Source organism: Atractosteus spatula, chromosome 15 (assembly GCF_055471065.1).
Source record: "Atractosteus spatula isolate fAtrSpa1 chromosome 15, fAtrSpa1.hap1, whole genome shotgun sequence".
NCBI lineage: Eukaryota > Metazoa > Chordata > Actinopteri > Semionotiformes > Lepisosteidae > Atractosteus > Atractosteus spatula.
The window spans coordinates 15,453,698-15,467,874 of NC_142720.1; the positions used below are offsets into that span (position 1 = coordinate 15,453,698).

Genomic DNA, 14,177 nt, shown 5'->3' on the forward strand with positions numbered 1-14,177 from the left:
TCAACATCATACAACTATGTTTTACTTGTATCATTCTTTGGTGATTAAGAAGTACTGTCATTTGTAACAAGGTTTGGAGACAGTTTGATGAATGTTAATGATTACATAAATACTATGTTTTTGTGTATAGTCTAAACTATAGATCACAGTCAAAAGAAAACAAGTATGATGTACAAACAAATGCTTGCTATTGGTTGGAATGAATAATTGGGGGGCTTAATGGTGTTGATGACAACTGAAAAATAACTTTTTGCTTCATAATCCAGTTTTACTGTGATACTGCAACTGAACTCCCATTGTAGCGCACATCTTTAATATTTATCAGAGATATTGCATGCTGAAAGAAGATTTAGCTTACATCTGTAATGCTATTTCAGATATTGTCAAATCAGGGATTAAGGTTATTAGAACTATAAGCTACTCTGTGATTATCCCCAGGATCAGAAAGAATGCAAGATGCAAAAGAATCAAGAGACTTCTGTCACATCTGCCATCTGAATCCTTTTGTGTGGCTATTTCCTGATAAACGTGATATTCATAATAGAAGAGGTCATAAAATTGTGCTGAAACAATGCAAATGTTATTAAAGCATTATACTTATAATAACAGATTGTACTGCATAATAATAACATGGTAATATTTTGAGCTGCATATCATTTAGTAATTTCCTGGTCTTTGGAGAAATAATGTTTTGTGTCTACCTTTTCCTTATTTTTGTGGAATCCATTTTAACTGATTTCTTTTACCAGAAAGATAAAACACATTTGAAATACAGTATACTGTATACACTTGTATGTAGAACCAACTGGCCATCATAAAATAGTAACATTGTTGCTAATATTAACTACTGTTTATTTTCCTTTAGATATTTTATGAATAATACATATCTGTATGGGAAGATTTTAGAAAGCAATATTTTTAAATTATAATTTTAAAGTGCTAGCCATCTGGGCCTCTGAACGAAAAAAACCTTTAGATCTCTTGTTTCTTCTCTCATTGTGTTGATAAATCTGTGAAAGTACTCATATCAACAATGCACATACTGTATGCCCACAATCTGTCATTTTCCACAGAGATGTAATTTTTCCATGATTAGTCCATGCCTTGTACTTTTTATTTTTATTATATATAATCATATATAATATGTCATTGATAAAACAAGCAAAATGTATGAAAGATGTATTTATTTCCAAATCTAATCTTTGTTTCTGCTGTCTACTAAATACTTTTCTATATCCAGTTTGTTCTGATTCTATAAATCATTTCTATATAGAATTTTACAGTATATTTCATATTTGAAAATGATGTGTGTGTATATATATATAGTATTTTATTTCATGTTGCAAGAACATTTCTTGAGTTGCATGGCCTCTATGTCAACATGGAAGTCCAGTAAACTATAAAGCAATGTCACCAATGTTAATAGGATTTCCCAGAGAGCCTTGGAATTACTTTACTATCTTATGAAATATGGATTTATTGTAGATAAATATTAATAACATAAATGTTGAATGTTTTTAAATAATTATTTTATTTCAGTGAATACATTTAAATTATATTTACAATAAGGAGAATAAGGAGGAAGTATACCACACTCCCCATAACTACCCCACGTAAGGATATTAATGCTACTCATTAAAACAAATTTATAACCAAGACAAAATCCACAGACTGTAATGCCCAGACAAATGTTGTTAGCTTTTTTCCCTAATTGATAATGCATTACAACATTTCAGAAGTTCTGTTATATCTCTAATCAGATTTTATGTTGTATGTCTTTTGGGCATGCACTTACATATTTCATTAATCTTCTGTGCAATTCAGTAATTGACAAAACATTTTTGTCTTATATAAAGAAAAAATCTCAGACTATATATGAAGAAAAGTTTAAAGACCGTCTTTATTCTCTATATAACTAAACTTTAATTCAAAATTCTGAATTACTGCTAATTTACATTTGAATGTTGAAGATTTACAGTACAGATATACATAAAATAATATACTGTAGTAGTTCAGGTGGGTAGCTGCGTCAGCATGCGTAGGCTGCAAAGGAACAAGTAATAGGTTTATTCCATGCTGAAAAAAAGAAGAAAGAGAACACAACGTTTCGGCCGTGGAGCCTTCTTCAGGTGTGAGAGAGACAGGGCAGTGAAAATAATATAGATGTGAAATACTGCAATAGCCATAGTGCTGACATGAACAAGTAAAACATGCAGCACCTACTGTATATCAATTACAATGGAAACTGGTAGACAGTTTGAAAGTAGTTGAAATCCTTCAACTACTTCAGGATTGCTGCTGCCAGTCATTGCTATTTTGTTGTCAGTGTAACAGTAACTGGAGGTCTAAACTGCATTAGCTGGAATCTGATGTGCATTTTCCTTAGTGGAAGTTTCTTAAATGTTTAATGGGTGATCCAGGCAAATAGATCAACACATTTTCACTGCTGAAGAAGATGAATATGTAATACCTGACTTAGGTTTTGTGGCTGTTTCTGTTATCATTAGAGTTGCTGGTCATTTACCAGCCAGTCACATACTGTTTTATGTTTTGGGGATAATGAGGAGGACTACAGGTTTTGAGATGTCAGATGCCACTAAAGATTTGCCTTAAATGCATTTGACCTACCACACTTTCAGACACTCTTACTATTATGTACATTTTCTTGATTTCAGTTAAGTTGCAATTTAACAACAAATTGATCCAGCTTGTGATTTGTACTTGAATTATCAATTGGTTCTTTCACATTTTTCGTCTTTTACTTTTCTTATAGGAAGTCCAATAGAAGCCATAAAACTACACCACTGCACTCAGCCATTTTGTATGAGGACAGCTGTACAGTATTTATATGACAGATATGCAGAAGGATATCTCTTTAAATAAGTTTCATCTTTCACTAAAATGAATAGTAATTGGATAATTAATCCCAAATTATGCAATATAAATGCAATATATTTTACTAACAGCATTGTGTTGTGTGTTTTCATGTTTAAACCTCGCATAACAAGTTAGAACTTTTTGAAATATCGTTTAAAATTATCGTAAATATGTTATTATACAGTATATTTCTTTATCACATTATCAAGATGTATGTGACTAACGTTTTTCCATTATACCTATTAAGACGCGAATGAAAAATAAAATTGATCTCTCGAAGTGCAGTTACAAAGTGGGACAATCGATTCTTTAATCAAAACCTTTCCAACATTACACACACAATTAAGCCTGTGTCATAATCACTTAGGAACAAGCTCCAATATGACTTACAAATTACTATTTTGTGTTGAACAGAATCAGATTTATTGTGTTTAGACTTCTATTTTCTGATTTATTTATGCACATAAATGAAAAGCCTTAATTAGCAAAATTTACATTAATTGCATTGCACTGAGTACAGTTTTAGGTAACCCTGAAGGCAACTGATGTTCTATTAATTAATTAGCAGAAAATTATACCATTCGATCATTAAAACCTCTTTGAGGTTCTCTCTGTTTAACTTCTTTGAGGGGAATGTGCTAGGGCTTCCAGTGTAACCTTTGGCAACAAATATATTGGTGTCTGGTTATTTTGTGAAATTTTGGTCAGGTCAAAAATGTGCTTAATACTTTAAAAAAATACAAGCTGGCTTGTAATGCAATATCACCAAGAAGATTGAAACAGTTTATACTCCCTTATTTGTTGAATGAAAGATGAGGATGAATTGTTTAAAAGAAAAAAATGTTGTGTTTCCAGATAACTATGGTATTTTACCATAAATGTGTTCTTAGGATAATTGTTAAATTATTATAACACTTTATTTTACCTCTGCAGTGGGAATATCCTAAACACTTTGTGATATAAGTAAAAGGTAGTTATAAATATATCTAGTTAATGAGAAGTCAAGCAAGATCAATCAGTTTAAAGGACCCATGCTAAGTCAAATAAAACTGGAATCAAATCAAAAACAGCATGAACAACGGTCAGGCCTAGTGTGTACCAAAGACCCATGAACACAGTATGTCTGATGTTCACAATGGTGACCATAATCTGTTTTTATAATATGGCTCTAGATATAAAACCAGGGTGAGGCTGGATACTTTTTGTTGTTTTTCTTTTTTTATTAAATAAAATAATTCTTAAATAATGGATTTTTAAAAACTGTTATGTAATAAACAACATCATAAATAAAATACAATACAACAGTTGTAATTCTACGAAAACCTTGATAACAGTGTGCAATAGTGGAAGTGATAATTATGAGAAGTATAAGCATTAATCCTGAAATTTTCAAGTGCCAGTCCACTGGCATGGACATAATCACAACAAAGTCATTCATATTAATTGTCCCTTTGTTTGTTGTTGCATTATTACTGAACCTCAAATCCTGTATGATTGTGATTTTGGGTATACTGCAGAACTTCAAAATAAAGCTTATCCATTCTTTTTTAATCACAAGATGCAGTTTCAGTCACAGTCTCACCATAAATTTGGGACTTGTGTTTTTTATGCTGACACTGTCTTGAGATCAATAAAAAAAGAGAAATACGCTTACTTTGAGGAATATTTTACTGGGTCTTTTTTAAATGAGGGATTTCATTAGGAAGATTAAACCACTATAAATACCTTTTTTCTAAAGTTGGCTTGGTTTCACATTTTTTTGTTCTGCTGTCTGTTACCATAGAGTAAATACCTGTACTTTCAAGACCTAAAATTGATTTCACATTAATATTTACTACTGTATGTCCTTTATTACAGTAATTTACTGTAGGACTATAGTGAGTCAAGTATGCATGCATGCAATATGGTAAAATGTCTCAGAGACTGAAGTCTCCCCTGATGCATGGGTTTGTATTTTGAAAGAGCAGCAATTGGAGAGATGAGCAGATATTTTACAAAAGAGCCCCCTACTTCCTTTTGTGAAGTTGCTGCTTATAAAAAATAATGTTACTCATGATTCAAAGTGTGATACTGTGCATTGTTTTGCACTAACAGCCTTGGGCTGTTACAGTTGTATTTGAACTCAGTTACTACTGTATGCTTCATATTTTCCTAATATAAGCTGAATCTTAAACCAAATAAGGTAAAAAGCAACAAAAATCAGTAATGGATCTAAATGATCTGATGGTAAGGCTAGAATTGTATGTTTTAGTTGAACTTCAGAAATGCAGCAATTCAGCATTGCTATGAGGATAATTATATTAAAACAGAACATCTGAACTCCTCATGTACACACAGCCATGTGTCTTAGAGAGACCTGTGAGCTACTACTATAGCTGGCCAAAACTACCAAAGAAAACTACTGTAACTACTGGGTTTTGATTAAATACTCTGAGGCATGACATATCCAGATAAGTACTCCAAGTACTCCTTGGGTTGATATTTCCCTTTAAATGCTTAGATAAAAATTTTACATTTGTGATTGTCATTAAACACATTTTTATTTGAGATGCAGGTCAACAGTTTTTTTTTATATTACTCTTGTCCTGAACCCAGAGCATATATAGTCTGAATGCATGACGTTGTTTTTGTTGTAATATCTACAAAGATTTAAGGAAATGTTAGTTACTTTTTGCTATAATTCAGAAAAGTATATAACTTACTATGTATAAATGAGGCAATAAGCAGATTTTTGCAAAAATGCTATCTTTTTTAATACTCCTGTTAATTGTGCAATCTCCATTTCAGGTATAATTAGTTTTCATTTTTTTTTTATTTATCAGGAAAGATTAATGTTCTGATCAGTTCTGGTTTCAATTAACACAAATTTCAGCTTACACTTGTGAAAAAACAATTACTTACTTTTTACATGCGTTTTTGGTTATGAACGATGACAAAGTCACTTTAAATTAATCTCTTGACATAAATAAGACTTAAACTGATCTTTAATTTTACTTATTTATTGGAAGAACAGGAAATGCCCAGTGCAATAATGTATAGTATGTACAGTAGAACATTTCAAGAAACATGTTTCGGCTTTTGGGTATTTGAAGTTATTTTTTAGAAAAACTATAAACACCTTCTGAAACATATTCTCTTAGCTACATACTGTAATTATTATATTACCAATGAAGGTTGACTGTTGGTCACTTAAGTCTTGTATTTAAAAAAACTGCATCAAGACATTGTGAAGAAGATGCATTATCAGAATGTTTGTGTCCAAAGTCACTTAAACCTCCATTTGCAACTGTATGTTTGGAGAGAGTGCAGTAGGTCATCCTTGAATACATACACTGTAGCACTTTAATCATTTGTGATGCTTTTTGCATATTCTCGGAGTATCTCGAAGTGGCTAATCTTGTTTAGTTTTTTAAACAAAAATAATTTTTTGTTCACATGAAATGGTGCTATCATATTTGGCTGTGGTGCGTGGTATCTCAATTGGAAATGAAGCTGACAATTCTGGTAAGTGTGCAGTCAAGAAGACATTTTTATCGGGCACTAAATCAAGAGGTAGGAGCTTGCATTTCTAACAGAAAAAGGACATCAAGCTGTCCTTGATTCTGGTCAAATGCTGCTTGGAGAAGCTCACATGTGGTCATACCTACCAGTGACTGGAGGCAGCCTGTGTCGTGGATTAGCAGTGTGTGCCTGTGGAGATACAGTAAGAACAAGTGAGTGATATCAGGCTGCGGGATATATCTTTTACAGATTAACTTTAATTGAGCCATTTAAGTGACAAAAATGTGTAGGTTAATGATGACAGGTACAAGGCATCTTTGCCGTTAATCTTGATCAATGGAATTGAAGAGAAAGGGGTTACCAGCTTCAAAGTCTTCCAGAAAAGCACTGATAATCACAACCTCTGAGTGTTTTGTGAGTTTAACTACCTGCAAGATCATCTTTAAAGGATTCCAATAAAATGAAGAACAAACATGTCAACCCTTTTAGAATAAAAAAACATGAAACAAGCAAAAGCATAATTGTAGATATTGCCCTAAGAGAAACGTTGATGACAGCTGTTGACTTACTTACATGTCATGCTTCTTAAAGATGTTAATTTTGCCTTTTCTTTTTAACAAAGCAGAAGCTACATCTATGCATGATGCAAATGCCCTTATGTTCAGTGGGGGCATGGTTTATTTGCCCTCAGGGTTAAAATATATCTTAAAAGAAATGATTTTATACATTGCAAAAGGTGTTACATGCAAAAAAAAATTAATGGCCCAAAACTAGGTCCTGGTGTCTTCGGATAAGTTTTATTTTTAAGACGCTAAATTTGTTCAGAACAATTACTTAATATGATTACAGAAATTGATTAGTACAGTCTTGACAATCTTGCTCCATTGCTCAACATTGTAAGTCCATTCTTTGTCAAATGAAGAGATGCTTGTTTTTATTACTTAATGTGTTTTGTTGAGAAGTGGTGCTTGAAGCATTGCTTTCTCACAATTCACTTTGATGTTCCAAAAGCATGAAATCTGGTTAAAATCACTTTTTCCTAACAGGAATCTTATACAGAAATAATAAAACTTGAAAAGGTCAGTTTTCTGAAAGAGCCCAAACTGTAAGTTTGTAAATTTAACCATGACGGAATATAAAATAGAAACTTTAAATATCCTTAAAGATGATTATTTTATTCTTCAAAGTAGATTGAAGCAGGAGCTTTATCGGCCTGTCATCAAAAGCCATTGAATGCTGTCAGATTGTATTTTACATTTAATTTTCCATTTTTCTGCATGACGTTTTGAAAATGTTTCCATTATGACCTTAAGTCTGTTCATTTAATTTTCTTGTTGTAATTGTTGTCATTTGCTTGCAAGTATCACTTTTTTTTAATGCCAATAAATCTTGTTTTAAGGCTAAATTATTTTGAAGTGTTCATTATGGAAAGTTTGGTTGGACACTGGGGGGTAACGGCCATAGGATTATCATCACAAAAAACAACTCGTCACCAGCACTTTTTCAATATTTACCGACAAAAGCTCTAAGAGGAAAACTGTTAATAGGAAAGAATGCTCATGTCAGCACAAGTCGTTCGTGCACCCGGTAAAGGTAGATCACGGAACTGATACGTCTCGTTATTATTTCAATTAAGCAGATGATATTAACAGCACTGCTTCTCTGGTGCTTTTGTTAACCCCCTTGAATGGTGGCAATGGGGCACTTGCATGATGTGTTTGATGCCTTGCATGATAAAGACATGCAATGGCAAGTTCCAGTCTGCATGCTGCTTAATGAATGTCTTCCTTTTTTTCTCCTTACCTGTCCGTGCTTGCAGAAGACAACTATGTTGAAGGTGGGTACTCTGCTTTGTTCTGTGACTCTTTTCTTGTCTGTATTTCTTTAAAAAATTCCGCTGTGTGATTGATACTGTTAAGCCGGATGTCCACAGTACGGTAAGTAGATTTACTTTACGTTGTTATTAACAGAAATCCTTGGACATGAGGCATCTGCCTTAGCAAAAAAAAAAAAAGGTACTTTTAGCATGGCTGAGACTTCAAAGGTCTGTGCTATACTTTGCATTGGACCAATATGCACAGTTAAATAAAATAGATTGGCTTGTTCATATAAAATTGCTGTCAACTGAGTAGAGACATGCACGAATATATTCTGTTGTGTGGAAGGGTGTTGTCAATTAACTCACTTGAGTTATTGGTTATAACCTATCTTCTGCAGTAATGTCTTCTCATACATAGGCATTTCTACAAGGCAGCACCCTTGAAACTCATACCAAAAAACCTTATTAAAGAAGTTACTTTCATGAGGTGTAATGCTACTGTATATCCAGAAAAAAGTTTGAATATAATTCAGTTTCTATAAATTGAAACATTGACATACTGTAGGTCTCTGAAGGAAAAAAAAATACAGCAGTTACAGAATTACATTATGTACTGTGAAAACTGGTAAGTAATTTTTGCCAAACCATTGCATTGCAGATTCCCTGATTTTATAACTATTTACAGTAGGCCACACCTTAGCCTGGTAATGTCTTACTTGTCTAAAAAACGTACCTGTACAGAATACAACTGTATTCTGAACATATTTCAGATTTGTTTTCTATGTCATATTCCTTGAATGAAGTATAAAACTGAAAACTGTAATCAATAAAAAAGTGATTTCATATCAAATAAATCATGACATGCTTGTCCTTGATTTTAGCTAAGATATTTTGTGGTGAAACAGACCATAGCTGTATGTTAAGTAGAAAGACCTTAGAGTCTTACTCTAGAACAACCTCACTCTTGCATGACAGGCTTTATAGGTGACACTTGGTGTTATGACAGAAGCAAATACAAGTGCTTCTTGGAAGAGGTGGCCAATCCAGTTTTGAATGTAAGCATCGGGAGGAGATGTAATTCAATCAATACTCTTAAGTATTGGCTTCGATGAGGGGAAAATGACCAGACCCAGCCCATCAGGTTGTGTTTGAAAAATGAAGAAACAATGACTGCTAAATATATATAAACTTGGTCTTAAAAGACTGAGATAGACTGTGTAACATACTGTACAGTATATTTGGGCAACCTGAATTTCCTAAAAGCTATATTTTTCTTCCATCACTTTTCCTGTTTCTTTGCAGTATAAATATGGTGTCGAGGTATGGTAGGGGAGGTTGGGGATTTGGGTATAAACGATGCCCCCTTTTCAAAAAATAAAACAAAAACGCCTTTTATCTTTCAAAGTAAGTGTGACGCAAAGCATTTCAACCACTGGTTGAGAAAATGCTTTTGGAACCTCCCTCTCCTACTCAACTTTCCGCTTCCCTCTTCCCTTTGCGATGCAGACATCTCATGAGAAGCAGATGCCTGCCACAAAGCATTCTTGTCACTGTGACAGATCCTTCCCATGATCCCGTGTTCTATGCTGACTGTGCTCTTGTTTTCCTTCAAGGTCTGGCGCACCTGATGATGGGCGACCAAGGTATGGGCTCTGTTCCTTTTCCTCTCTTGCTTCCATCGTTCCTTCTTGTGCTCTCCTAGCTGCTTTATTTTTACATTTTGCCACTGCAGAACTCAGGCCAGATGCTTGAACGCTACCTTGCACCGTAAATGGATGGTTTGGTTTTCGGCCATTTTTTTCCTGCTGTTTGTTTTTCTTTGCCGTTACTTTATTTTTCCCTTCTAGCTTTACGTTCCTCTTTTCCTGCAGCACAAAAAAACATTAAAAGAGACAAAAACAACAGGAAGATAGCACAATGAAAAAAAAATGCAAAGTGAAAAGGTATCAGAATAATGAAAAAAGGAAGCAGAATACAATAAAAATCTGGCAAGCGAAAACTGGGGGATGCTAGGGATTTTGTCTTAAGTGTGTCTGAGAGGGATGTTCACTGATCCAACTTATTTTTGTTTCATTGTGGTTTGTAAAGCAGGGTTGGTGAAATCATGCTTAGGGCAGTGCATGTCTATTTTAAAACGTGCTCCCATTTTGGCTGCTGGAATGCCATTGAAAATCTCCTTATCCCAGTGAGTGGACTGACCTTCCCCATTGTGACAGACATTTTCTCATCTTGACACCATTTCAGTAGAGCACGGCAAAGTGTATTTCCCTCTGCATGCCTCGGTGATGCAGGAGTATTGATACTTCCCTATCCCTGTGTGTCGCCCAATGCATCCACGGAGATCTCTATATTCTCCTCACGTGCTCATTCGTTCTTTCCATCAGTGAGTTTTTATTCTGCATTTACATACAGTCACGAGTCTTATGGGTGTCTCTCTCCTCTTTATTTTCTTTCTCTGTCTGGAAACGCTTTCTTCATGGAACCATTTCATCAATTGCATAGGTAAAACTAAAGGTACTAAATGTTTTATTTTATTTATACACATATAAATATACACACATACAATTGTTTGTGTATTATTTATATTTTCTGTAGTATTCAGTAAAAGTGCTATATAATAGCCTTGAGCATGTTAAATATTTGTATATGCTAATGAATGTACTGAAACACAGAAGGTAGGTGTGGTCTTTGCTTTGATTTCACACTGTTAAAATGGCAGGGATTTCATGTTGCTTTATGCATGGAACTATAATTGACACTTGAAAGGGGATCCTCATTCCTGTGGTTGCCACTCAGGCAACTGGACTGGTAACACCTTTTTTACTGTTGAACATAAAGGATGTTTGCAAGAAAATGACACTGAACTTAACATTTGGTTCAACATATTCTGTTCCTCTTCATGCAGCATGGGGTAAGTGATCTTATAAATCTCACCATTTGATTCTTGTCCCTGATAAATGTTAAATAGCATTCATACAATTGCAGTTTTATTTATTTTTAAAAATTCACATATTTATCGGGGATCAGGATTAAATGACATGGCAAGTGAAAGTTTATGATCATGTTATTTATTTTGTGATATTTCACTGGGAAACTTGAATTTGGGAACAGCAATATTTACATGTGTCAGAGAGATTATTTATTAAAGAATAATTAAGAAGACAACTTTACACTATTTGAGAAGATTCTAAAGAAGGAATTACATGTCTTACATTGTCAAAGGACAACTGTTTAAAGTGAACCTGACACTAATATTCAAGTTTCACGGGTTTCTTTTGCAAAAGCTATAATAATCTGCTTCAGTTGGTTTTCATCAGAAATCCAAGCTGTGATTAACCACCCTTAAACTGGATTTACGTATTTTTGTATGTCAAAATGTATGGTTTTGTGTGTATGCCAACCTTCATCTTTTAGACAGGTAAGAATTTTACACTGAATTTGTGCAACAACCTAAATAATCACTCAGACCATTTTTTCATTTTTTCAATTTTTATTTTCCACACGCAAATCCATAAATGATAACACGTTTTATCAATAAGATGAAATTATTTTTTCTTCAATTCATTGACCATATTAGTACCATCAATGAAAGCTGCTTTTGAAGAAGACACTGAAGATATCAGGTAGGAGGACCGCAAAGAAACATGCAAACAAAATATAAAAAAGTTCATTACAAAAAATCTATAGCGTAATGCATGCATTTTTTAACTGGACATAAACATAAAATGCATAGAGTTGTTATTCATTTTGCTTTAAAATTCACAATGGATGGGATAAAACAAGCAATGCTGTCTCACATGTTTACAGGTAGGTGCTATTTATCTTTCTTTATTGTGAATGTGGCTTGTCAAAATGCAGATGGTGACATAACACTTAGAATGCAATGCTCTTGTGCCCACAGGTGGAATAGATTTCTTAGATTATATTCACAGAGCATTTTTGGTGGTAAAGATGGAACAGTATAGCACATAAGTTGTTTGTTGAGAATTGTCCTTAATCCCCTAATGTGTACAGTATGTGCTTGATGGACTGTTCAGTAGGGCAGAATCAGTGTGAAGACACTGCCTACTAGAATGTGTGTGTCTTACAAAGCTTACAAAAGGCAAATTCTCCTGGCTTCATGTTTCATAACTTGGCGTTAGTTACTTTTTTCCCCTTAATTAGTAGAAATAGTTCTGGTTGGCCATATACTGTATGTTTTATAAATATCTTTTTGTGTGACCTTATACAGTATGTTTACAGCCTTACAGCAGTTAACACATGTGTTTTAATGGTACTATTAAGTGATTTTAACATTTGCAGTAAGTGTCTTGATGGTCAAGTTTATATTGTTTTTTAGCCTTGTATATACAGTAGGTTATACTGACATCAAAAAGGAGAAAAAAAGGTTAACAGGGTGATCAGTTGCCAGTTACACAAGACTTGTGACCATCTATTCATCCATTGTCAGGAAATTTCTTTTTTTTTTCTGGTAAGGATTTCAGCAGTCCAGAACCAATTCCAGAAGTATAGAGTACCATGTGGAATAACATAGTAGAGGGGACAGCAAGCCATCACAGGGTAATATCAAACAGGAGCAATTTTTAACCTAAGCAGTGTCTCTGGGAGGTGTGATGAACCCAGAGTACCTGGAGATAGTCCGTGTAAACATGGGGAGAACAATGCTGCACATTGGTAGTGGTGGAGGGGAGTACCCATTACCTGTAAAGTGCTTTGAGTGGAGTGTCCAGAAAAGCGCTATATAAGTGTAAGCAATTATTATTATTATAATACAGTAATTGTATAAATTTGAAAAAATAAATAACTGATCACCAGCAAGTAAAAAAAAAACAAATTAATAGGATCTAAAAATGACTTGTTTCCTCATCTTACCAATGAAGACATGATTTTTTGACCATCCAGATATACAGAAACAGTCCCGGATAACTTTTTGGTTGTGCTGAGTCGAAGAGGATTCATGATACGATGACTACTAGAACTATTGAATAGGGTTGATAGTAGGTGAATGTGTGGATTTTCCGATTATAACATTACATAACTATAGACCTACCATCCATGGTAATGCCAAGTTAAATTGTGCTTTAAATCAGAATATGGACAAATACAGCAGGTGAACAAAATGAAGAGCCTGGCACTCAGGACAGCAATTAGATCACTGATTTTATAAACGGTGAAATTAGCTGATAAACAGTTTATTAACTATAGTTTCCTATTATAAAAATAAATAACTTCTTCACAAGAAGTACTGTTACAGTGTTATTATATTATGGTAAATATATATCATTGATCTCAATATGATAGTAAAATTAAATTCCTTAAAAATCAGAGTAGCTTATAAAAAGGTACTGTATTTGTACACTACTTGCTCCTACGTCTTTGTCCAGTTTCTAGTGTTTGCAACACATGACCAAAGCTTTTTGCTAGGGAAAATCCTACTAGGAGAATCTGGACTTGCTAATATTGCCATTACAACCAAACATACACAGAAGAAAATATGTATCATTTGGTATCATTATGGCTATACACTGATTATGGGGTCATGGAGCTATTTTCACATTATTTATTTAGGGTTTATAAATATGGTTTATTATTATAACCCAAAAGTTAATTTCTCAATCTCACTAGACAGCCAAATATTTAGTCCTTGGTGTAGCATACTCCCTCACCATTAACTTATTTCTGTTGTCTTAATTGCTCAGAAAGTCAGTGTAGATGTCTTAACATTAAATCCCTCATTGAGGAGATAGCGGACAGTTGAGCCCATGGGCTGTGTGGTCTTTAGCAATGGAAGATCCTTATAAATACCTTCAAATGACAGGTAGATATGGGAGTATCATGTCCTATACAGTTAGTATCATAAGTAGATCTGGATTGGAAATAGTAGTTTAAATGAAAATGATCAACAGAAGTGCCAGTTAAGGAGTGATCCTGTACATCCTGTATGTTTCCTTAGAAAGGATTTATTTGTCTGGATCATTAA

General features: G+C 33.8%; 1 protein-coding gene across 18 annotated transcripts in view; it reads left to right on the forward strand.

Annotated features, from left to right (window-relative positions):
- nrxn1a (neurexin 1a) overlaps window positions 1-14,177 on the forward strand; it is a 349,008-nt gene that overhangs the window by 11,493 nt on the left and 323,338 nt on the right. For 9 of the 18 annotated variants that reach the window (XM_088934356.1, XM_088934360.1, XM_088934363.1 and 6 more), the window contains exons 3-4: window positions 8,198-8,215; window positions 9,811-9,840. The exons of 6 other annotated variants lie outside the window; for them this stretch is intronic. In XM_088934356.1, the coding sequence (XP_088790482.1) occupies window positions 8,198-8,215; window positions 9,811-9,840 (48 nt within the window). The remainder of the gene's footprint in view (window positions 1-8,197; window positions 8,216-9,810; window positions 9,841-14,177) is intronic. 3 more of the 18 variants (XM_088934358.1, XM_088934359.1, XM_088934362.1) reach the window with 1 other exon arrangement.